The sequence below is a fragment of the Salarias fasciatus genome, chromosome 16, assembly GCF_902148845.1.
Source record: "Salarias fasciatus chromosome 16, fSalaFa1.1, whole genome shotgun sequence".
NCBI classification, from domain to species: Eukaryota; Metazoa; Chordata; class Actinopteri; order Blenniiformes; family Blenniidae; genus Salarias; species Salarias fasciatus.
This window is the reverse complement of record NC_043760.1, coordinates 2,326,413-2,352,271: the sequence shown is the minus strand read 5'-3', so window position 1 is coordinate 2,352,271 and position 25,859 is coordinate 2,326,413. Positions and strand designations below refer to the sequence as shown.

General features: G+C 53.8%; 1 protein-coding gene across 4 annotated transcripts; it reads left to right on the top strand.

Annotated features, from left to right (window-relative positions):
* The first annotated feature begins 617 nt into the window (after window positions 1-617).
* Window positions 618-25,608, top strand: akap11 (A kinase (PRKA) anchor protein 11). Of its 4 annotated transcripts, none has more exons than XM_030111292.1 (12): window positions 618-739; window positions 4,195-4,336; window positions 4,771-4,881; window positions 5,025-5,078; window positions 7,326-7,457; window positions 10,405-10,669; window positions 11,188-15,535; window positions 15,634-15,774; window positions 17,849-17,932; window positions 20,121-20,167; window positions 21,206-21,408; window positions 21,671-25,608. In XM_030111292.1, exons 2-12 carry the CDS (start codon window positions 4,274-4,276, stop codon window positions 21,830-21,832), a joined length of 5,610 nt encoding a protein of 1,869 aa, XP_029967152.1. In that variant the 5' UTR covers window positions 618-739; window positions 4,195-4,273; the 3' UTR covers window positions 21,833-25,608. The 4 variants fall into 4 exon arrangements, with proteins under 4 accessions (XP_029967152.1, XP_029967150.1, XP_029967151.1 ...); XM_030111290.1 differs by having other exon boundaries at window positions 20,118-20,167; XM_030111291.1 differs by having other exon boundaries at window positions 17,846-17,932.
* The last annotated feature ends 251 nt before the right edge of the window (window positions 25,609-25,859 follow it).

Sequence of the window (25,859 nt, the reverse complement as noted above, 5' to 3'; positions counted from 1 at the left end):
TTCTCATTTTAAGATGCAAAAACCGCTGCTGCTGGCATAAGTATGTGGTTTATTTAACTGTAAAGACGATTATTAAATTAAAAATTGAATGACTATAAATGAGCATTGCTCGTGCTTTGATTGCTCTGGTCTGAACAGTGTCAGTGCGGCACGTATCGATGTCTCTGTGTGTGATTACTGACGCCTGGTTCCTGTTTTCATGGGAAGTGATTTATCCGGACGAGTCGAGTCGAAGGAAGCGCGACTCGTTTCCACGAACCGTTCCGTTTAAAGTGGAGACCATCGACTCGCTTCAGACTAGTTCGATCATATTTTTAGGGATGATTTTAAGTCTTTGGTCGTGGTAAAACCGTCGGAGCCTCGGTGCGGGTTTTGTCTCCAGGTTGACGGTGACGGCGATCGGTTCTATCAGTGCTCGGAAACGAACGAGTCGTTCAGCGGAAGCACGTCCGATGCCGTCAGCGCTGCTGGAGTCCGACGCCGAGCGGTGAGACATGAAAATAAGATGAGATCAAAACACCTCGGAGGCTGCTGCTAGACCAGGTCCCGGTGTGGCGCTGCGCGGTTCCGCCGTTCGGGAGGTTCAGTTCGTCCGGACGCGGCGCGGCTCCGCGGCTGGAGGCTGGCATCGCAGCCCGGGCGGACAGCGGCCTGGTTCCGCCGCTGTTAGCCCGGTGATTGACAGCCTGGCCCCGGGCTCCGGGGCTCGGTTCGTCCGCGGACGTCTGGGTCCGACAAGGTTCGTGATAAACCCGCGGGTCCGTGTCCGGGTCGCTGCGGGTGGAGGCTGCACGGCAGTCCGGCCTGCAGAGGCGGAACCTGCCTCCGCAGCCTGCCGGGTCCAGGGCCCGGACCTGGTTCCGATGGCTGTCTGGGCTCACGGTGGGGGGTCAATCAAGACCACCTGACCCGAGACCGAGTCAAGACCGCGGCCACAGCTTACCAAAACCACAACCAGGCCATGCTGAGACCAGAGCATTTAGACCGAGATGAAACCAAGACTTTAAAGGGCCGAGACCAGAGCCCCCCAGACCGAGACCCGAGCCCCCCAGACCGAGACCCGAGCCCCCCAGACCGAGACCAGAGCCCCCCAGACCGAGACCCGAGCCCCCCAGACCGAGACCAGAGCCCCCCAGACCGAGACCAGAGCCCCCCAGACCAAGACCAGAGCCCCCCAGACCGAGACCCGAGCCCCCCAGACCAAGACCAGAGCCCCCCAGACCGAGACCAGAGCCCCCCAGACCGAGACCAGAGCCCCCCAGACCAAGACCACAGCCACCCAGACAAAGACCAGAGCCCTCCAGACCGAGACCAGAGCCCCCCAGACCGAGACCCGAGCCCCCCCCCAGACCGAGACCCGAGCCCCCCAGACCGAGACCCGAGCCCCCCAGACCGAGACCAGAGCCCCCCAGACCGAGACCACAGCCCCCCAGACCAAGACCCGAGCCCCCCAGACCAAGACCAGAGCCCCCCTGACCGAGACCCGAGCCCCCCAGACCGAGACCAGAGCCCCCCAGACCGAGACCAGAGCCCCCCAGACCGAGACCACAGCCCCCCAGACCGAGACCACAGCCCCCCAGACCAAGACCAGAGCCCCCCAGACCAAGACCCGAGCCCCCCAGACCGAGACCAGAGCCCCCCAGACCGAGACCCGAGCCCCCCAGACCGAGACCAGAGCCCCCCAGACCAAGACCAGACCAAGACCCGAGCACCCCCAGACCAAGACAATACAAACTCGAACAAAAAAACAGGTCTTGAGACCACGACCAGTCTGGGGTCCTCCAGCACTGGGCCGGCCTCCTGGCAGGTCACACCAGCAGTCCAGCGGAGGCTCAGTTTGTCGTCTTGTCTTCGTGTGGAGGTTGTTTTTATTCAGAGAACCTGAAAAGGCCTTTCAAGGTTCCTGGTCTTGTAGTGTTCTGGACCCGTTTTGGTCCGGGCCTTTGGTCTTATCTTGTTCGGGATGCTCTGGTCTTGGACCTACTCAGTGTCCCTCAGTGGACCTGCTACCCGACCTACTGATCACCTTTCTTCTGGTTCTGGTTCTGGTTCTGGTTCTGAAGCTCCCGGATCTCTTCCCGTACTGTCGGGGAGTCCGTGTGTTTCAGGTCTGACCCTGTCAGGAAGAAGACCTGGTTTTCTTCTGGGAGGTTTATGGTCACCGACTCCCCCAGAGGGACCCGTGTGCCGGAGCACCTGCTGGTCTGGCTGCTGGGGGGGGGGGTGATGGGTTTGCATGTTCTCCCTGTGACTGCGGGGGTTTTCTCACGGTCCTGCACGGCTCACAGGCGTCTCCGTCACGCCGTCGGTCGCAAACATGAAACATTTCTCACAACCGGCCACGACTGAGGCGAGGAGACAGAGGGACAGAGGGACAGACTGGGCGTCTCCCTCCTGGTCCACATGCTTCACTGTGAAAAGATCCCAACTCCACCATGGTGCTGTGTGTGTGTGCGCGCGTGTGTGTGTGTGTGTGTGTGTGTGTGTGTGTGTGTGCGTGTGTGTGTGTGTGTGTGTGTGCTGCGCCTGGCCACATGCTGACAGTGGTTTACTGCCTTTTGTATTTAGTGATGCTCAGAAGCTGATTGGACGGTGTGTGGAAGCTGATTGGACGGTGTGTGGAAGCTGATTGGACGGTGTGTGGAAGCTGATTGGACGGTGTGTGGAAGCTGATTGGACGGTGTGTAGAAGCTGATTGGACGGTGTGTGGAAGCTGATTGGACGGTGTGTGGAAGCTGATTGGACTGTTCAGACCGAACGGCTCCGTTTGAACAGCGTCGGTTTTGTTCTCCGCTGATCAGCTGAGGAAACCCTTTTTGAAGCAGGAAGTAGAACCTAGACTGGATTCAGAGTTCTGGTCTCTGTGTCTCGCAGTTGGACACACGTCCTCTGAACAGAACCAGGATGTCCTCGGCCCCGGGGCTCTGGTTGGACGGGTCGCGTTTCGCTGCGGTGACGGTGGTCCGTCCGGAATCGGCGCAGGAGGATTAGTGTGAACCTGACCTCCGTCCTCCTCTGACGTGACTCGTGCTAGATAACGGCGTCCATCACGGCGTGGCGTTACCGGCTGGTCACGTCAAGCCCCTCCTCTTCGGCGCCCGGTGAGCGGGTCGGGCGGCGGCGGCGGCCGGAAGCTCGGCCCAGCAGGGCGCCGTAGGGGTCCAGGAGGTCCCAGATCAGCAGGGGCAGCCGGTAGCCTGCGCTCCGCTCTCCTGTCTGCCCGCCGCCGCCACCGCCGTCCAGACCCAGCCGGCCGCTCTGGCCTGGACCTCAAAGCGCAGGCTTGGAGTTTCTGGGAAACGTTTCCTTCTTGCACTGTAAATATTTCGCTCCTCTCATGCTGCTCATTTCCCCTCACACCCTGCGCCCCCGCCGCCCCCGCCGCCCCCGCCGCCCCCGCCGCCCCTGCCGCCCTCGCCGTTTGATCTCCAGCGCCGCTCTCTTGGCCCACAGGGCGGAATTCTCACGTGCAGGACGAGGCTCCGCCTCCCTTCCCAGAGCTCCAGGCTTTCACGCAGTTTGGAAGAACAGCGCGTCTTCACAGTGTCACTCCGTCACCGCGATTCGGTTCCGCCGCCCTGAACTGGATCTCTGGGTAGAAATCCCCAGAGCTCCGCGCAGCCTTCTCCTCCCGCGCTTCTGTCCTGAAGGCCTGAGAACGCCTCAGGATTCCAGGCTGGCATCAACAGCTGCAGTAAACAGAACTCTGGCGTGGGTCGGACGGCGATCCACCGCGTGGCGCCGGTGGATCCCACACCGGGTCACGATAACTCTGTCCCCTAAACGGAAACCCAAAACTCAGAGTTTTCTGTTTTCACTAGAAAATACTGTAAATGTAATGATTTGAGGACTAAAGAAATTAGTCTAGAAGCAAACAGCAGAGGGCGCTGTCTGGCGCCGTCCGGCGCCATCAGAGCGCCGTCCTTCCTAAACGTCCTGCTTCGCTACGTGTTGGACGTCCTGCGCCACGGGAAGAGCGGGAGGCGGCAGGACGATCGCTGACTGTTAAAAATGGCACCATAACGCCGTCCCGTTCAGCATTTCTGCCGTTTCCATGGAGACGTTTTCAGAACGTTGCCGTGTGAACAGGAACATCCTCTGATGGAAAACCGTGTTTTCACTAGAACGTGGTGCAAACGTGGCCTGAGGTTCGTGGTCATTTTCACTCACTCTGTTTTGCTGTTTGTGTTGTAGGTGAGCGGCGGTCCAGCCAGCGGTCCAAACGGCGGCCAGCGGTCCAGCGAGCGGCCCCCACCCCCCACCCCCCGTGGTCATGGACGCCTGCGCCCGTATCCGAGGCGTCCCCATCAGGTCCAGGGCTTCGGTCCGTAAGGAGGTCCGTCTGCCGTCACTCGGTTCCTGTCGGACCTCCGGCTTCTGGAACGCCGCTGTGCAGAACGTCCTGAAGTCCTCATGAAGGACGCTCCTGATCAGCCAGAACTTTATGACCACCTGCCGAACGGGGGCGGGGCTTGTAGTCGCATGCAGACAGAGAAACGGATGCGGGTGTTTTACTTTTTAGAGTTTTTATGTTCATGACGTTTGGCAGATTAACGGCTGACGACGCCAAACAGCGTCGTTATGAAACACTGGTGTTTTTCAGACCCTGGATACGTTTGTTCAGATAAATTCTGGAAAAAAAAAATTCCAGATTTTTATAGCAACAATGAATACTAATGATATAGTGTGTGTGTGTGTGTGTGTGTGTGTGTGTGTGTGTGTGTGTGTGTGTGTGTGTGTGTGTGTGTGTGTGTGTGTGTGCGCGCGCAGACCGTGCGTGACGGTGGCTCTCAGTCTGTGAAGAGCCTCTTCAGGAACAAGAAGGAGCTGTGCAGCGTCGGCCCGGAGCCGCCGGCCAGAGACCCGCCCAGACTGACTGAGGTTCGTGTAGTCCACACACACACACACACACACACACACACACACACACACACACACACACACACACACACACACACACACACACACACACACACACAGCTGCAGCCCCTGGCCGACGCTCACGCCCCGCTCTGCTCCCTCAGATCCACTTCGTGTGTCTTCCCGGTCAGTGCGAAGGAGACGACGCCACCCAGCAGGTGAGTTTTCCTCCGCGACCTCCTGACCTTCGGCTCGCTGACCTCTCTGGGTCCGGTTCACCCCGAAGTCCAGGAATGTGTGTCTGAGGTTGACCGGCCTCGTCTTCGCCTCTGAACTGGATAAAGATGATTGAAAACAGACGTTTTAGTCTGAATCTTGATGGATATATATCATATCTTTACACTTTTTTAAAGATCTTTTTTTTTTTTCACTTCCAATAATGTGTTTATTTGTTTTGTATTCCAGGCGCTCATATGAAGCGGACTCTGACAAAGCTGTATGACATTCTGTATAAGTGGGATCGTTCTGTCCTTTCCAGTGCCTTAGAATGATTCTTTTAGCTGTCGGAAGAGCAGATTTCAGCCGATGAGCTCTTTTTCCCCTCACACTGGTGGGATTATCCATTTTATTCAAGAGGCATAGTTGCGGTGTCAAGGGTATTTTGCTTTTCAGAATAAAACGTAGGTGTCCCTTAATGTCCTCACGATACTTTGATAGATTAGGACAAGTGAGAAAGTTATGGATCAAATCACCAGGGGCAGATTTACATCTCCAGCAAATGTTAGTCTGACTTACAGCTGCCCTGTGTAGCTTCACCGGTGTCCAGGACAGTCGCTTGACGATTTTAAACAGAATTAGTTTTGATCGAGCATCCCTCATAGGTTTCAGCATGTTCTCAATGAGTACACTCCAATCATCCTCCTCAAACACCGTCCCCAAATCTTTTCCCCATACAGATTTCAGTCCCTTATTCACATTAAGTGAATCTTCAGTGAGATAATTACAGATGTTGCTGACCAGAAGAGGGAGACCACACTGAAGGTTCAGAAATGGCAGAAATCGTAGGTTTTCTCAGTTTTGCCATACAGTCTCTCAGTTGAAAATATCTCCAATGGTTTTTGTTACACAAACCAAAAGATAATTGAAGATCTTGAAAAGTTTTGAATGAATTATGAAAAAGTTGCCTAGTTTGGACTACTCCCTTACTCTGCCAGCTCTTCCAAAAGAAACTTTTCCCACCGACTCTCAGGTATGAGAGAGACACCTGATATGAAGGGAGAAGTGTTTTTCCTCTTGTTAAGGTTTTGCCAGACATTACGAGTATGCATTATGATAGGGTTTGATTTAATAATATTATTTGGAGTTTGATACAAATAATCTACAGCTTTAAATGGGGCATTCATTTCATCTTCCATCTCCACCCAGATAGGTTTGTGATCCCCGCCTGAAAGCAGTGTTGCAGCAGTGAAAGCATTATGATAAGACGTTGGATTCGGTGGACGCAGGCGCCATACGCCGTGCTGGCCCGAAGTTTTTTCAGAGTCATTCTTGGTTTCTTTCCAGATCAAAGGAAAGTGCATATAATTTTATCTAGATCTTTAAATATAGATTGTGGGACATCAAGTGGAAGCAAACTGGATGAGTAATTCAGTTTAGGAGCAACAACCATTTTTATTGCCTGTATCCTGCCCCATAGTGAAGTTTGAAGTTTGTCCCACTTTAAGAAGCAAATCGATTTTACGTATTAGAGGTTCAAAGTTTTTGAATACTATCTTGCCGAGACCTGGGTTCAGAAGGATGCCTAAATGTTTTAGGTTCTTAGAGTCCATCTGAAGTTCCACTTAGCAAAATGGTCGCGGAAGCATACTTTTTTAAAGATCTTAAACTAAATGTAACTGAAAAGAAAATCGCTTTGCCTTTCCATCACAGACATTTCTAGAAGCCGGTGGATCCAAAAAGAAAGAATGCAGTGGAAAAGTTATCAAAGCAAACATTTTACTTTGGTTTCGTGGTGTCAAAAATAAGGCCCACGGCCCATACCCGGCCTGCAGGAGGCTCCAGTCCGGCTCATTAAACATTGGAGCAGAGTGACCCTCTGAGTTCAAACGCTGATGTTTCTCGTTTTTACTTAAAGGCTGAAAAAGCAGCGGCTGCAGGAGGAGAGTATTTTTGTTGAAATTGGCTTTCTGTTGAGATCATCGTGGAACGTTTATCAAAAACTTCTGATATTCACCGATATGGATGTTGATCGTCTATTTAGAACCGAGCGCCCGCAGTCAGCCTGGTGGAGGCCGAAAAATCAGCCAGAGGAGAGAATTTGAAAAATATTTCCCTCTTTAGGTCTTCATGGTTTTTTTTTAACACAGTTTATGGGAATGAAATGTATAAGTCATACAGGTTGACGCGTGTCTGTTCCTGCTGATGGTCTGGTTGTGTGAACCGGGTCTGGTCTCCTGGTCTTCCAGGCCCTGGCGTCCCTCCCGGCCGGGCTGAGTGAGATCCTGCGCTCCCTCCACGTCCTCGGCCTCCGCAACGACGAGGTCCTGCTGCTCCGAGACCACCGCCGGCTGGCAGAGCCCCGGGACGCCGGGACTCAGGTACCAAGACACAGAGACAGAGACAGGGACAGGGACGCCGGGACTCAGGAGACAGATGGGGAGACGGGGAGGAGACAGCTGCAGGGAGCAGACGTCCTGCTGTTGCTCAGACATGAATCTGTCCCTCATTCATTCACTTCATCTGCAGAAACGCTTTTCATTTCATAACTGACCCTCATCTCTTGTATCTCAGTGGTTTTATTGCTAAATCAAGCAACAGCACCCACTGGTGGCCCTTTGGCAGCACTGCACCCTTTCAGTGTTCCTGCTGTTGCCGTGGAAACGGACATTGTTTTAAGACACTTCCCATATAAATGCAAGGAGGATGAGTTCTTCATGTAATGAGGCTGAAGACCGACTCGGGTTCTCATTTATTTGATGCTAAAGGTTTCCTGACTTCCTGTTGTGGCTCAGCCTCTGAAGCGAAGCCGCAATGAAGAGGTTTTCACTTCAGCTGTCAAGTTACGGCTGCTCAGTTCACCCAGATCGCATTCTTTTTGCTGCTTTATATTTTTATTCTCTATTATTATTATTATTTTGTAATAATTTCTGCTCCTGTGATTTGACAGACATGTAACCCTCCTGTTGCTCATGTCCCTGTAAGTGACCCGGCTTCAGAACATGTGTCTGTCCTCTGGATGTGTTCAGAGTCCCAGGGTTCACAGTGAGCATGAGGACAAGCGCAGAGCGCTCCAGGACACGTCTCCGTGTCCCCGCTCGACCCCGCTCGACCCGGCACAGGAACATCTGGGCACCGAACCAGACGAGGAGTCCCACATGTTTATCCAGAGTGTCTCCTCTGGGGTGGGACGGTGTGTGCAGACTCATGGTGCAAAGTGTTCAGAAGACGCAGTGCTTCAAAACAGCAGAAGTTACTCTAGGTTTAACTTTATTAGTTACATTACTATTGTAAGTATTTTAAGCCTCGAGGCTTGAAAGTCGTTCATTTGTTTGATCAGTTTGAGCAGACGGGAGGTGAAGGCGAGTTCAGCTGAATTCTAATTTATTTAATTATCACATCAGTCCAGCAACACAAAGAGCAGCGGAGACTTCCTGCAGAACCAGAGCCAGAGGAGACTTCCTGTAGAGCCAGAGCAGACTTCCTGCAGAACCAGACCCAGAGGAGACTTCCTGCAGAACCAGAGCCAGAGGAGACTTCCTGTAGACCCAGAGGAGACTTCCTGTAGAACCAGAGCCAGAGGAGACTTCCTGCAGAACCAGACCCAGAGGAGACTTCCTGTAGAACCAGACCCTGAGGAGACTTCCTGCAGAACCAGACCCAGAGGAGACTTCCTGCAGAACCAGACCCAGAGGAGACCTCCTGCAGAACCAGAGCCAGAGGAGACTTCCTGTAGAGCCAGAGGAGACTTCCTGCAGAACCAGACCCAGAGGAGACTTCCTGTAGAGCCAGAGGAGACTTCCTGCAGAACCAGAGCCAGAGGAGACTTCCTGCAGAACCAGACCCAGAGGAGACTTCCTGCAGAACCAGACCCAGAGGAGACTTCCTGCAGAACCAGACCCAGAGGAGACTTCCTGCAGAACCAGACCCAGAGGAGACCTCCTGTAGAACCAGAGCCAGAGGAGACTTCCTGTAGAGCCAGAGGAGACCTCCTGTAGAACCAGAGCCAGAGGAGACTTCCTGTAGAGCCAGAGGAGACTTCCTGCAGAACCAGACCCAGAGGAGACTTCCTGTAGAACCAGACCCAGAGGAGACTTCCTGTAGAACCAGACCCAGAGGAGACTTCCTGCAGAACCAGAGCCAGAGGAGACTTCCTGTAGACCCAGAGGAGACCTCCTGCAGAACCAGACCCAGAGGAGACTTCCTGTAGAACCAGACCCAGAGGAGACTTCCTGTAGAACCAGAGCCAGAGGAGACTTCCTGCAGAACCAGAGCCAGAGGAGACTTCCTGTAGACCCAGAGGAGACTTCCTGCAGAACCAGACCCAGAGGAGACTTCCTGTAGAACCAGACCCAGAGCAGACTTCCTGTAGAACCAGAGCCAGAGGAGACTTCCTGTAGAACCAGACCCAGAGGAGACTTCCTGCAGAACCAGACCCAGAGGAGACTTCCTGTAGAACCAGACCCAGAGGAGACTTCCTGTAGAACCAGAGCCAGAGGAGACTTCCTGTAGAACCAGACCCAGAGGAGACTTCCTGTAGAACCAGAGCCAGAGCAGACTTCCTGTAGAACCAGAGCCAGAGCAGACTTCCTGCAGAACCAGACCCAGAGGAGACTTCCTGCAGAACCAGACCCAGAGGAGACTTCCTGTAGAACCAGAGCCAGAGGAGACTTCCTGTAGAACCAGAGCCAGAGCAGACTTCCTGCAGAACCAGACCCAGAGGAGACTTCCTGCAGAACCAGACCCAGAGGAGACTTCCTGTAGAACCAGACCCAGAGGAGACTTCCTGCTGTTCCAGTTGGGATTAGAGGATAATAAAAGGGGGAAAATTGGGGATTTGAGCCTCGGATCACAAACCTCTCAGCTGAACTGTCAGGGATCCAGAAGGCAGGACAGGGAGGCTGGACCCTGAACAGGTCTCCGTCCTTCAGAGAGACGCTCACGTAAACATTTATGTTGCACTTTGGAGTCATCAATTAACCTCAATCCTCTGTCTTCGGGAGAGACCGGTAAGCAAACACATGAACTGGAAAAACATGTAAACACCTCGAAACCACTGAAGCCGTGACGACGAAACGGCCACGAAGCTCCGTTTCTCCACTTGCTCAGTAGCTCTTGACTTTCCCAGAGTTGTGGTTATGAAAAGTATACACAGCAGATCTTTTCAGCACCGGCCTGAGAGGAAGATGAGGGCTGGAGCTCGCTCCTCAAACTGCTGATTGAATAGTTGTTCCCTTCCTGGGCCTCGCTCGCCTGCCGCTCGGCGGCGTAAACAGGAGCTTCCTCGAGCCAACCTCTTCTCTCTGTGCCGTTGTCTCCCGTCTCCAGTGCTGGCTGAAGGCTGTCTGCGTGCTGAGACACGGCCCCGGCGCCGGCGCCGGCGCCCAGGCCGGCGTGGCGTCGCTGCTGGGCCTGCTGGGCAGCTACATGGCCGGGGTCCGCTACGCGCTGGAGCTCCAGGCTCTGCAGAGGGGCGCCGCCGAGTCCGCCCAGCCCGAGGAGGACGACACCAACCAGTCGGTGTCCTCCATCGAGGACGACTTCGTCACGGCCCTGGAGCATCTGGAGGACGACGACGCGGGAGACAATCTTTGTAGGTTTTACGTCTGTCGCTCAGTCTAGAAGTTCGACTTTGGGAGCAGTTTTCCAAAAGCTGCATTTTCAGTGACTCCAAGCTGTGAACTGACACCCAGAACGCATTGAAAGGTTTGTCTTTGCTGAAAAATTGAAAACATGCACAGGGAGATCATGCAAACTCCACACAGAAAGGACACAGCCCAGGGATTGTGCTGCTATTAGGACATATGGCCCAGCTCTGTATAAAGTAAGGAAAGGAGCTTGCGTGACTGCTGCAGCTCGGTGGCAGCAGTGAGGCTTCTTTCTAGAATTTCCCAGGTTGGGATTAATGAAGAAACTCTGCTCTGCTCTCTTCTCTCTACAAGTCACAGTGAACACAGCTCCTTAATTTTGTCCCAATCATTGAGTTGTTACCTGAGGAATGATTTTTTCTCGTTTTCACTTCATTGTCTTTGTTTATCTTGTTTTAGTTGCGTCTTCATGATCTGTGCATGTAACCGGTCTTTTCCTTCCGTTTGCCGTCTGTCTCCTCAGCTGCCGCTCTGTATTGTCACTTTAAGAAGCGTGACGTGGCGTCCCAGACGGTCCCGGCTCACAAGCGGAGAAAGGAGTTGTCGGGCTCCCGTGTCATTGTGAGCTCCTCCTCCAAGAAGAGTTCCACCAAACATCGATCCGACGTCTCCGTCACGGTGCAGAGGTCGTCGGGAGTGGAGTCTCAGTGGACCTACTGCAGTCCCGGCGCTCGGCTGCCGTCGCCCCTGGTTCATGTCAGCGAATCAGAAGAGTCCGACTGCTCGAGCCCGAGTCCGATCATCTTCCTTGACGAAGTGGGCTACCAGAAGAGCCTGCTGGCCAAGCTGGACATCCCCCAGGTACCCGGAGGCCCCAGAGATCGAGTTGAAGATTCCGACTCTGAAGTCAGCGAATTCTTTGACAGCTTCGACCAGTTCGATGACCTGGAGGAGCTGAGCGAGGAAAGCTGCACCCTCACCCTGCCCCTGGACGCCATCGGGGTTCAGGACGCTCAGAAGAAGCCGGCAGAGTCTGGTGGCTCAGCGTCGAAGTATGTTTCCAGGGGCTGCTCTACGAAGGCTATGAATCCCCATCGTTTTGACCAGCCCACTCTCCCAGCCAACGTGAAGAAGCCCACTCCTCTGAAGCCGGGCTCGCCCTACTCGGTCCACCCAGAGGTGCCGGACTCCCCTCGACCTGTGCAGACGCCCTCAGAAGAGAACACCGGGCCGCTTTTCAGTCCGCTCAGCTCCTCTGCGTTCAGCCCTCTGGTGGACTCTAGTGGACCACTGGAGTACTTCTGGAAGACCGACGAGGAAGAACAAGACGGCTCGGAGCTTCGTAAACCTCAGGATCTCTGCTCCCTCTATAAGACCTACTCAGATTTTGCCAGCAGTCTGTCTAAAGAAATCCTGGGGTCTGTGTGCGGCTTCCAGTCCGCTGTGGACATCAGCGACAACAAGAACCTCAGCTGTGTCTGCCACAAAGAGTTTACCAACCCCTCGGGCTACCTGATGAAGCTCTCCGACATCCAGGAGACCGTGACCGTGGCCAAGCTGCAGAAGAAGTCTCAGTCTCTCAAAGACGGCATCCAGCGGTTTGCCACAGACTTGGTGGAGATGAGCTTGGGCAGTGCCTTGCGAGACCTGCAGAAAGGCGTGTCTACATGCACCACCACCTTATGCCACCTGGCTGCCAGACTGACCTCCTCGGTGTTCCAGATGGCCTTCCATGAGATCGGCATGCGACACGCCTATGTCCTGAAGGAGCGAGCGATCAATGGACTGGCTGGCTTCCTGGTGGGAGAGGCAGTGTCCGGGGCGCTGAAGGAGTTCCTGACCGTGAAGAAGCAGATTTTCCACAGCACGGTGACTCGCTTTGCTGCCGATCTGGCTGAAGAGTTGGTGTTTGAAGGCATAATGGAGGTGTGTCAGTTCTCACACCCTTCGACTCCTCTCACTCCCAGCGATTGGTCTTTTGGACAGGATAAAGAGGAAGAAGAAGAGGGAGAGGTGGTGTCCTCGTACGCCTCGGATTTGTCGGAGTCTGTGATACAGGAGGCCTTCATCGAGCTCTCCCAGGCGGACGTGGCTTTCACCAGCCAAGCCGCCATCAGTGTGTCTTTGGACAATGTTTGTTACGTCAGTGCAGAGAACACGAGCACTCACACTTGCAGTACCTTTGCGAATCAGCAGGTTTTAAGCTCGAGCTCGGCCACGCCGGCCCCGGGGCCCTCAGGAGAAGACGCTTCCTGCACCGTGAAGAGAGCCCTGTTCACCGTTTCAGGCATGGCCAGCTGTATTCCCGTACCCCAAGCAGGCCAGGCCCTCTCTCACCTCCAGGACTCTGAGGAGAGCTCTCAGCAAAACTCTGACCTGACAGAGACCCTGCAGGCCAGTCCCAAAAAAGTAGTGGTGTCCTCGTCTGATGCCACCTCATCCACACAAACTCATCTTTACAGTCATGGAACTCAGACCCCCACACCGACTGGAGACTCCTCCCAAGGGAAGTCTTCCTTTCAAAACTTCTCTGGAAACATGGTGGACATGATTGTATCCGAAGCTTGTGAGCTTATAACCGCCACGAAGGTGAAGAAGAGCTTTGGGGACTGTGCCGATTTTCTCACAAAAACTATTGGAAGCCGTAGGGACTCCTCCTCGAAGCAGGAGTCAGTTAATTTTGAAACTTTGGATTCACCTTCAAAGCAGGGAGCGTTCAGATACGACTGCAGAGATTCTGGGAGTGTCAGGCAGAGTGAGGCGGTTCAGCAGCAAGCTGACCCCTGCATTCCACCCGTTTCCTTTCAGACAGGCTCTCCAAGCCAGGGAAAAGTCAAGTGCGAGATAGATCACAGGCCACGAGGTGTGGCTGAAACGAATCCTGGGATGATGGATACTCTCAATGTGCCGGGCACAGAGATGGGCGGACCGAGAAAGGTATCGGCTCTTATGGATGATTCAGCTCCGAGCCCCGGCCAGAAATCTGGGGGGACTCCCGGTACTCCTCCTTCCACCCCTCAGCAGCCAAGCGAAGTATCCAAAGAAAAACAAATCAAACAATTCTCCAAGAAGCTGAAAAGCAAGCTAGCTAAGGAGTTTTCCCCCGCGACGCCTCCTCCGACCCCTCACTATCAGCCCGAGCCCGGCCCCGAGCCGACGGACTCCATCCCGGAGGCAGACAAAGCCGAGTTCATGCTCAAACTGATGAGGTCTCTCTCCGAGGAAGCAGATGGTCACGAGGATGTGGACGAGGAAGAACCTGCAGAGGAAAGCCGTGTTGACCGCGCCAACTCGTGTGCAGAGACGGAGGTCGGCCGGAAAGAACTTAACAAGATGTCGTCCCGCAGGATGTCCAACAAGGAGGCCCTTCACTATGCCGAGCGACTGGCGTGCCACATCGTCTCCATGGCAACGGAAATGGACACCCTCGGAGTTTCAGAGGTCGAGGGAGAATCGAGCAGAAGCGGCGAGAGACGGCGAGACAGCGTGGCTCAGTTCTCCGAGCAGACCCTCAACACGCTGTGGGTGTACGCCGGGGAGGTGGCGGGCGAGGTCATCGACGACGTGAAGAGGATGGTGAGCTCCGGACAGTGTCCCCATCACAGAGCTCTCAGAAGAAGGAGCTCTGAGAGTCTGCACCACCGGCACCTGTCCCAGCCCAGTGCCGAGCGGAACCGAGACGTGAAGATCGGAAGGCTGGCCGAGCAGTGGTCCAACGACCTGATCGCCTCTGTGTCCCGGTCTCCAGCGTCTTCCTCCAGCTCCGGTCTCTCCTCAGAGTATCCCAGCTGTGAGAGCGTCACGGACGAGTACGCCGGCTACCTCATCAGGGTGCTGAAAAAGGAGGGAGGCAGCAGGGAGCTGGTTTTAGACCAGTATGCGAGCCGTCTGGCGTATCGCTCAATAAAACTGGGCTTGGCTCACGCCAGTCGTAAAATCAAGCAGAGGTCCACCAGCGCCCGTCTTCACTCCTCAAAATCTCTGCCAGACGAGTGGAGAACCCCCGGGAGTGAGGCCTCGTCCCCCAGAGAGAAAGCAGAGTCACTGGTGTTGAACTCAGGCGAGGATCGCCGGTGTAGCTGCAGGAGTTCTGAGGAGCAGAGTAACAGGGAGTACATGGATCTGGTCAACTTCGCAGAGTCTTTAGCTTACAACATCACCTGCGACGTGACGCGCAAGCTGCACGTCTCCTCTGTCCGACTGCCCAAGTCCCTCACCGACTCCTGTCTCTATAAGAAATCCAAACTCGAAGACATGACGGAGAATCTCATCAGGAACTCCTTCTCCTGCCCCCTGATGTCCAGAGAGGGTAAAGGTCGGCATTACCACAGCACCGGGAGTCTGTGCGACGGAGGCTACAGCGGCAGGGTGATGCAGGTCATCGACCATTACGCCAGGAAGATCGTGGAAGACACTCTGAAGATGAGCCTGGCCTCGTTAGGGCACTCGTCCCGAGAGCACCAGAGGACCCAGGGTCACGACAGACACCCCCACGCCCAGAGGTTCTCTGAGGGGTCGGCGCTGGGCCGGCCGTCCGGAGGGAGGATGTGCCACTACTGCCAGGTCCAGGAGTGTCTCGGCAGGCACCGCTACCAGCCCCTGCTGCAGAGGAGGACACGGGGGTCAGAGGGCAAGGCGGAGCGACTCTCCGGTCTAGAGATTCCCAAGATCCACATTGACCTGGACCACAGGGCGGCGTTTGCCGAAGAGATGGTTTCCATGGCGATGGAGACGGCCAAGCGCGAGCTGAGCAACACCAGCCTGAACGCCGACAGCGGCATCGGCCACGACGGGACCAGCTACGCCGAGAGTCTCACGGCCGAGATCATGACGTCGGCCCTGACCAACGTCTGCCAGGCGGCCAGCGTCAGGTACCGGCTGCAGGATCCAGCCTTCCTATTGGACAGACGCTTCAACGTGCACCATGTTTCACATCCTCTTTCCTTGTCCCCCGTCTTCGTGCGTTCAGTTCTCCGGGTCGAGAAACCACGGAGTCCACCGTGTCCCAGCAGCTGAGCGTGGGAGACGACAGTCTGGGCAGCTGGTCCAACCTGAGCTTCGAAGACGAACATCCAGACGACAACAGCAGCTTCCTCCACCTGAGCGACAGGTACGCGACCAGCGACCGCCCCCGACACGCCACACACCCCCACTGACCCGTTCAGCACACACAGCTCCCAAAACTAGCCTATTGGAAGTTCCACGAACTTTAAACCTTGATTTAAACCTGTCTTTACCTTATCTTATGCCTGAGGACCAGTAAGCACATTTTCAGATATTTTAGAGACGATTTTGTGAGTGAACTTTCTGTTTTTGACTTCAGCAACCTGCTGCGGTGATTGTCTCAGCGGGGACGTGGTCGCCCTGTCCAACAGAATGTCATGTTTTTCTAGGTTTAATTTAAAAAGCCAGAAGTTTAAATATTTGGGCCTGTGCTGCTGTATTCATTACGTTGTGTATCCGCGGACTCCGGACATCAGTCGGGTCCTTCTGTACTGGTTTGTGCTGCTCACCTCCTCGGACTCGGAGCATCCCGGCCGTGCACAGTGAGTCTCCTGTGGTTGGATCCAAACGGGAGCTTGCCAGAGGTCAGGACGGTGCACACAGGAATGTTTTGGAAACCTGATGTCGCCTTTGCTGCCAAAATGCAATCTGGATTGCAGAAACTCGGTGCAAATGTTGTATTCTATGTGAGCCGTGAAGAGTAGGTTTCTAAATATTTAATGTTGACGTCCATTCTGCCAAATATTTGTCACAGAATTGGCTGTATTTTATTGGATGGACACTGTGTGTATACATTCGAGCGGAGAGAGTGAGTAGCCGAGCAGCCGGGCTGCTTCCACATCTATCAGGTTTGCTTGTGTAAACTCTGGTTTGATTTCTCCATGAAGCGGTTCAGATCAGAATGTTTCCGTGGTCCGGTCGTGTCCCTGTCCGTGACGAGCCGGCCTGAATCCGCCGCAGTTTAACTGTTATCTCAGCCTCCTTGACGTTCTCTCCCTCTTCATATCCAGCCCCGGTTCTGCTTGCTCCACTATTGGCCACCTTTTTCAAATCAGAAAAATTAAAGAATCTTCAGGAAAAATGTAATTACAGAACATAGATACTATCAGCTGTTATATATCTGCCTCCCAGACTCTGCAGAGACTCTTTTTCTCCCAGGAAACAGAAAACACACAGCGTGGCAGCTGCCAGTTATTTTGGCCACCGGGGCCGAGTTAAAGTTTCATAATATTTTCTAAAGGTGTGTCTGTTCGTGTTTTCCTCTCTTCAGTGGGAACAATGTCCAGCATGTGTAATTCATTAGACTCCCTTCGAAAAGGCCTGCAGCAGCTGCTTCTGCATATGAAATAATGGAGGCTTTAAAAAGAAGAGCTCATCTTCAGGTGTTTATTGAGACTGAGAGCTTGACGAGGCAGGCCTCGGCGCGTCGGCCGGTGGAAACACCGGGAGAAAGCTGGAGCTGAGGTAACACAGATCAATGGAGATATTTTTAGCCATCAAAATTTTCCTCCTGTCAGACTCAAAGGGATTGTTGCAACGCCAAAAAGTGTGGCTCCCAGCCAGCCGGCTAATCATCGGCTAATTACAGTGAGAGTGTGTGTTGTTGTGCGCCGGTTGCCAGCTGGTTGTCCTGGTGGAAGCCGCAAGATTAACAAGATTAAATGAGGACAAGAATGCGGTGATCACACGTCTCAGGCCTTTAGCAACAAATTGTCTTGGATCAACATGAAAGATGACGGAGTGGGATCTACGGTGGAAAAGTCTGCATCACTCCGCCGGGCCTCCTCTGTTTCAGACCTCACCTGACACTTAAAGGATTATTCCAAATGCCAGAAATGGTCATCAACCAAGCTGAGTGCTGTTTATCATAAGAACATGATAGATGTCCTCATTATGGCGGAATTGGACCAAACCGCTTATTATACCCTCGTCTGTTGTCGCGTTTCGTGTGGTCGTGTTTTAAGGCCTCCACTCTCCAGGTTTGTCGTTCTGCTTGTGCGGTTATTCTGAGAAAACTGGTCAAAGTGCAGCATGTGTGAGTGGATTCATGGCCGCTGGCGATGACCGGCGGCATTTAGACCTCCGTAACGGCAATCCACGCCGCTGTACCTCTGATGTGACGCCGTGTTTGCCGCGGTCGCCCTCCCGGCGGTTGACTGGCGTCCTTCTCTCTCCAGCAGCAACGGGAACAGCAGCAGCTGGAGCAGCCTGGGCCTGGAGGGCGAGGCGTGTGAGGAGCGCATGTCCTTCTCCCCGTCTGACAGGTCGGTGACCAACGGCGGCGACTCTGCACTCCGGTGGGTCGGCCGAGCGTCCTGCCGGAGCGCCCGTGAGCAGGAGGCCGGTGGGAAACGCTGGAGCCAGACCCGTCCAAGTGGCGTTTCCATATATACTCTGAGTCATGCTGGAAGCAGCAGCTCCCTCTCTGACCGCACGTCGCTCTGCATGTAAATAATCCTGACAGGGCGTCATACGCTTGTTGATACGAACGTCAGGCTGATGTGTTCCTGTTTCCGTATTGCTTGCATGTAATATGGCCGCTTAACAGGATTATTTATATGGTCGCTCATTCTCTTGACTTCTTGGCACTGGAGCAACTTAACCCTTTAAACGTGAGTTCACTCACATCCATGCTTTCAGCCAGAATGCCTGTCTTTCAGGAAATGTCAGCAATATCCCACATTTAGCCTTCGTGAACCACGTCTAAGGTTCTGGGGGATTAGTTTCCATCAGCGCAGTTCACGAATGGGAAGGTGACAACCAGCTCTCGAATGTCGAGGCTTCCCACACACATCTGAGAGCAATCAGCGCCGCGCAGCAGCACCGACAGCAAGAGCAGCATAACGCGAGATGACAAAACGGCCGGTGTAATGACTGTACCGAGCGTGTTTATGTCTGCCGAAGCCGATACTCTCCACTCGCTAACTGGAAGCAGGCGGTTCGGAGCGAAGCCGAGTCCCCCGGTTCAGTCCTGGAAAGTCAGCCGAAGAGTCGAGGACACGTCCAGAGCGCGTTTTAGAGCGTCTCAGTGTGGACGGACCGCCGGCTGCATCGGCGACCCCGGGGTCGTTGGGGCCATCTCAAGGCAAAATGCATCGTTTCACATTTACACACAGAAACGCTGAAAACAATGTCGTTTTCATGTAGGATTTTATGTCATAAAACAGCTGGGTCCACACACTGAACAGGACGCTGCGAACACCGAGGCTCCTTCAAAACATCCTTCTGTTATTGACTTCAGTCCACTCAGGGTCACTTCTTTATAAGACAAAACAAACAAAAGAAAAAGTTAAAGAAAGTAAAAATGAAGCACTCGGAATGCTACGAAAGGTGTGTTTTCACATAAAAACATCTTAAATGGGAAATTATTAGGAATCAGGACGTTTTAGCAGCAGAAACAGCTAAAGCCTTGCACCTGCAGGTCAGATATTGTCGTTAGTATTTCTACAAGCTCAGCTTTTATCCTAGTTCACCCGGTTTGGAGGTGATTCGCCGTTCGGTGGTTTCTGCCACTTCTGATTCGATTCTCAGCTTCCGGTCAGATTTTCACAGCCTCGGATCGCTGTGGGAGAAGCGAAACCTGATGGAGTGACGGATGCTCCTGGCGTAGCGGCAGCGTGAGCCTCGTCTCCAAGGCTGCAGCCAGCCACCAGAGGCAGATTCAGTTCAGCTCAGCTTCATTTACACAACGCAGTCACTTCTGGACTCTTCTACAGAGAAAACCCAACAGGTCCACATGAAAGGTCAAGATATTCTTGCGAACTCACAGTTCACAAAGATCATTTCCAGAACTTCTTATTTTTGACTTCGAGCTACATGAGGAGGTTAACAGTTCATCCACTTCTTAATGATATATTAAAAGGAGTTAGAGATTTTGAAACCTCTTCATCCTGAAGTGAAGGCCTTCCTGCTTTTGCTCCGGTCGTCCATGAAGGGTTCAGAGAGCGCTTGACGTGGAGCCGGGGCTGCGCCGGGGCTGCAGGGACGTCTGGGACGAGCCCCCCCAGACAGACGCTCCCCGGCTGACAGCAGAACGCCGTCCTTCGCAGGCAGACAGTCCGACTCTGCCGCCGCGGGCTGTGTCAACAAGACGGCGATTAACAATCTTACAGAGCGCAGAAATGACTGTTTACCCGTCGGCACGTCACAAAGCAAACACCGGCACCACCGACTCTCACCAATCAGAGGCGCGCTCTTCGTCACGGCGCCTTAACGAACAAAAGACTTAAGAGCAGACGAGCGTGATTACAGGAACATGACGACAGGCTAACGGGAAGCGGCGGCATTGTTCATTCAGGGCGTCCTTTGATCAGGACGGCTGTGGTCGCGGCGTCCCGCCATGCTCATGTCAAAGGCCGTTAGCTTAAACACGCTGAATGTCACTGCTATATCTGGCGCTGCGGCCGTTTGTCTCTGCTTTCGCTAACCTGTGCCGCATTTCTCACCCAGCAGTGACAATCCAGAGGACAAGGAGGCCGAGGCCAAGGAGGAATCCAGCGGTAAGGACCTCTCTCCCCGCACCGGCGGCCGATTGAAGAACCTCTGTCTCGGTTTGATTTACTGGAGACGTTTTATGGAAACACTGGGATCATCCAGAACCAGAGGCAGCTTGACTGCCATCCACAGAATAAAGAGAGGAGACGTGAGTGAGGAGGTTAAATCCTGCAGAAAAACCAGAACAGATTCCTGTTTACATCGAGGAGCCATCAGAGAGACGGAGAAGACGACTTCTCAGCAGATCCAGGGAGTCCGTCTGGTTCTCCAGTCTCCGGATGGGTCTGGATGGACTCCTCTCTGAGATCGGTTCTAACCCTCAGTGGTGTAGCGCAGCGCTCCTCCTGTCGCTGTTAGCTTCTGGAACATTTTAACAGTTTGGATCATGATATATAACTGTATAAATGCACATTTCACAGTTCCATTAATAATATGACAGACGTGCTTTAACTCCACACGCAAGGCGTGAAAATACAGACATCTGCACTGTAAAGGTGGAAATGAAAGGAACGCACTCTTAATGCTCCAGGAACACACCGTTAGCGGTGTTTTCTGACTGTGGCTCCGCCCTCACCTCTTTAACAGCAGGTATCACACCGTCTTTTCTTTAAGGACAGACTCAAACCAGCGTGCAACATCGACGGACGGCTGAATTTTCACTTTCTCTGTCGCCCGTTTCTGAAATATTGACCGAAAAAAATGAGTTGAGGATATATTTCAGCATCGTCCCCCGATCACTGTTTGGTCCGGTCAGACAGGCGTCTGCTGTCGGGTGTGTGTCGGGTGTGTATCGGGTGTGTGTCGGATGTGGGTGTGTGTCGGGTGTGGGTGTGTGTCGGGTGTGTGTCGGGTGTGGGTGTGTGTCGGGTGTGTGTCGGGTGTGTGTCGGATGTGGGTGTGTGTCGGGTGTGTATCGGGTGTGTGTCGGATGTGGGTGTGTGTCGGGTGTGGGTGTGTGTCGGGTGTGTGTCGGGTGTGTGTCGGGTGTGGGTGTGTGTCGGGTGTGTGTCGTCCCGCGCTGACCGTCTGTCTCCGTGCTGCAGGGACGCTGTGCGGCGACCGGACGCCGGCGCCGGCCCCGCCCCCTCCTCCTCCTCCCGCCCGGACCGCGCTGCTCGTGGTCAACTCGGACGCCAGGGAGCGGGCGACCCTCGACCCCCAGCTCCGGAGCATGCTGCAGTGGGCGGCGGCCTCCATGGCCGACGTGCCGCAGGTGCAGCTGGGCGGCGACAGAGAGCTGCAGCAGGTCAGTCCCGCCGGCGCGGCGGAGTCGGGTGGTGTTTGGTTTCTGTAAAGGTTCCAGCAGGTTTTTAACGTCGAGCTGCAGAAGAAGAAGCGTTAATGAAGCTTCCTGGAACGAGGCGGCAGGAAGCTGCGGTCAGCTGATCAGGGCCTCGCCAGGCTGATCCCTCAAACCTCTGTGTATTCATTATTAATTATGATCTTGTATGAAAATGAAGACATTTGTCTCAGGACTGATCTTGACAGTTACTGTGCCCCCCCCACAGCTCCCCCTGGTGGTCCAGAGGCTACGGGAGCGGCGCTGGCGGGTGGGAGAGCTGCTGCACACGCTGCTGCGCTACTGCGAGGAGGAGCCCTCCCAGGGGGCCCCGGGGGGCCCGGGGCTCCAGCGCCCCCCCCTCTTCCAGTGGCTCCTGGAGCATGCTTAGGGCCCCCCCTCTTTCTCTCCCTCCCTCCTTCTGTCCTCTCCTTTCTCGGTTCCAGACGCTCCTCTGCTCCCTCATCGCACCAATCAGCTGAGCGTCGCCCACAATCCCCTCCTCCGCCGAGTTCTCGCCGCGGCGTGGAGGCGGCGAGCTCCGTCCTCTGCACCTTCGGGGGGAACCCGCCCCCCACCCCCGCCCCGCCCCGCCCCGCCCCGCCCCGCCCCCGCCCCGCCCAGACAGGAGCAGTGAATGTTCTGTCAGGGAATCCCCACAGCTGGGTGGGCGGAGTCGGCTCGCCCTCCGCCCTCCGCTCACCTCCACCGTGTTTCCACATGTCTGGAGACCAACACACACATGCTCACACACACACACACACACACACACACACACACACACACACACACACACGCACACACACACACACACACACACGCACTGCACGCCCTTCTCTTATCACCAATGATTCTGTATTCCACAAGTATTAACTGTTGAGCTGCTCAGCTGTTCAGACACACACACACACACACACACACACACACACACACACACACTCGGCCCCTGGACTCTGCCAAACCGGCCCTCTCAGTGTTCAGACTGAAAACAGCGGCGGCTCTTCGCCGCTCCTCCAGACTGAAGGACGGTTCCAGAGCTGCGCGGCGACGCGCCGTGACGGCGGGCCGCCAGCAGGGGGCGTCTGGCGGTTCTTGACGGTCTCTCTGTGATGAAGAGCGTTGAGCTGCGATGAGGAGAAACCTTCTCCTGCCGGATCCGGTTCTCCAGCGGAAGGCTTGGAACCAGGAGCGAGCAGCAGAACCGTCTGGGAGACGCTTTGCTCTGTTCACACCACAACGCGTCTCCATGGAAACGAGGAAACGGCCTGTCTGAGCTTCTGCTGCTGGTTCTGCTCCAGTGTTTTAACGTCTCCGGGTTTCCATGACGACATTCTCAAAATGTTCTGTGGAACGAAGCGTTTTCTCTTGAAACGTTGTGCTGAGTGTGTGTGACGGTGTGTGACAGTGTGTCACGGTGTGAGGGTGTGACGGTGTGTGACGGCTGTGAACGCCTCCACTGTGACCCTGAGCCGGGTGAACGTGGCGCTGAAGGAGGACAGGATGGGAAACACTGTCAGGTCCGTAACTCTGGACCCTGAACGTGAGCAAGTGGAGGATTTGTGGTGTTAAAACTCTAAAAGTGTTCTGGGAGAAGCAGCGTCTGTTCAGAAGGGTTAGGGTCTAACCCCGACCCCGACCCCGACCCCGACCCCGAACCCGACCCCGACCCCGGGGCCGCCGGTCTGGGAGGACAGAGAGGACAGTTTAAGACTCATTTGAAGGAGCAGGATCGTAGTGGACGGGCTCCACAGGGAAACACTCGGACTGATCCTTAACCCCCCCGTCCCCATCCCCCCGTCCCGTCCCGTCCCCCCCGTCCCCCCCGTCCCGTCCCGTCCCGTCCCCCCCATCCCAAACCTCCTCAAGGCTTCATTAAAACTGGCTTTATGCTGACATTGTGGCCATTTCCCGTATTAATTGTGAAATATAAACGTTTCCATCTGAGCGCCTGCATTACAGCGAAGACTCAACTCCATGTAAAGATGAAGACTCTGTTTTACCCGCCTGGTCCTGAAACTGAGTGTTAAAGACACGAAAACTTTACTGTCACCGAGGTTTTCACACTGTAAGTTGTTAAAAAACAAACAGCAGTAATTTATTTGTGTCCATCCAGCAGGAAGTCCGCTGTCGCCGTGCCGAGCCCTGTTTCCTCTTCCTTATCGTCTTTAATGTTGACATTTTTTTGTTTGTTCTGTCGCCGTGGTGACGGCTGATGGTCCCAGAGAGATCCAGTCTCTGTCAGTCGTGTGACGACGGGACAGAAGGGAGACTTTTAGTCTGCAGAATGCGGGAATCGGTGTCTTCAGTCAGTGAAGTAGAATGAAGAAGGCCTGCAGGAAAAAGGCCCCCGTCCCCCGGTGGGCCCCCGCCCCACACTTTGAGCCCCTCTGGCCTGGAGCGGTCTGGTTCACGTCCCACATGGACTGCAGGGGAAGATCCAGTGACGCACTCGGCTCGGCCCACCCGTCAGTAATTAAAGACACCTCCAGAAACCACACACACACACACACACACACACACACACACACACACACACACACACTCACACACTCACTCACTGCCATTACTCACCCGCCACACGTGCGCACCGATCCATGCATTTTTCTTTTCCGCGTCGGGGGCAGGTTTTTGTGATTGTGCCCGGCTCTGAGTGAAATCCCGCCGTTGCCATGGAAACCTCCCGACGGCGTCGCTGGTTGTTGGCCTGCGTGGCTGAGATCCGCGTCCCTCCAGCTGGTCGTCCTCCGCCATGTGTTCACACAGGAAGTGAGTCTTCCTGCAGGTCGTCACGGCGACGCCACGGAGAAACCAGCTTTTCTTTTCTTTACATTCCGGTTTTTAAAGTGAAGATGTTGAGGAAAAAAACCCCTCTAATCCTTGTTTTTCACACTCGGGCTCCGATTCTACAGCGTTTTCAGAGCTTTTATTTTGGAGGCGTGTTTCCATGGCGACTGTGAAAACACTGCGACTCCGTCGCCATGGAAACAAGTGAAAACGCTGTAAACGGAGCTGCAGTTGGAGCTCGGTTGACCCTGACTGACCTTTCTTTGTTCTCCATTTCACACGTCGTGACCTGATTTTGACCTCGGTCTCCTAACTTTCTCTCTTTTGTCGACTTTTTGACTTTGACTTGTGTGAAAACGGACCTTCCTTCAGACTCGACGTCCTGACTTGATTCCGTCTTCATTCCTCTTCCACTCCATTTCTCTTCACTTTCTGACTTTACTCAGTCTTTGATATTTGCACATTTTTCTCTATGTATGAATATTTTATGTTATTTATTTGCGTTTTGCCTTTTTTTTGTTGTTGCACTTTATTCTTTACATTTTGATTTTATTTAAACTTTTTTTCCAAATTTGGGCTCTTCAGTTCTGTTTTACTTTATTTCGACATTTTATAACTGTTTCTAAAATTCCAGCTTGTATTAACTTGTCTCTCCATCCGACTCTTTATTTTGACTTCATTCCTGACGTTTCTATTCTAGTTCTTTTTTTTTCCATATTCTGACGTATTCCATCACTCAGCAGTATTAAACCTGTTTTCCTCACATTCTCTCCTGTTTTGAACCTTTCTAGACATTTGACTGACTGACTTTGACTCACTTCCTGACGTTTAATCTTTAAATTCGATCATTTTCTCGACATCCTCGCTGTTAGAACGGGATGGGAAGTCTGGTTCTCCTGAATGTGAGTGAGGTGTCGTGCCGAGCCGTCCTGTTTCCACCAGAGGAATGTATTGAGAGCGTAGAGATGCTCTCCTCTCGTGTGTCCTCCCTGTACTCCACTGCCCCGCCCACTGCCTCACTGCCCCGCCCACTGCCCCGCCCCCGGTGAGCTGTAGCGCTTTGTGGTCGTGCTCGTGAACGCTGAATGTGAACCTGCCAACACTTCCGCCGCTCCCAGTGTTACTTCCTGCCTCCGCTGAGGGGAAACGTGTTACTGAAGCAGCAGAAGCTGCTCCTCGCCTCTCCTCCCGCTTCTCCCGCTTCCCTGTAAAATCCTGCCAAATGAAGATATTTATTAAATTATAATCTAAGTTATCCAGCGGTGCGTCTGCCACTTGTTCTCCTTGGTGTTGCTGAATAGTTTACACTGAAGCTCCGAGTCGGAAAACTAACTTTGTTTCTGTCAAAGCTTGGTGTGACAATAAAGCTTTTTCATGTGCTCACCTCTCTCTCTCTCTTTATTTCAGGAAGGATTTTAGTGACGTCTGTGTTAAAAAGTTGAACATTTCATAGATTTGGTTCTAAAATACTGAATAAAACAAAAGCTAAAATTTTTTTTGAATGTCATTGAAGGAATTATTTTTGTAAAATCTGCACATGTTCACAATTTCATCACAGTTATGAACACATGAAGGGTCTATTGTTGTTTGGGGTTTTTTGTGGGATGGGGGGTTGTGTGTGTGTGTGTGTGTGT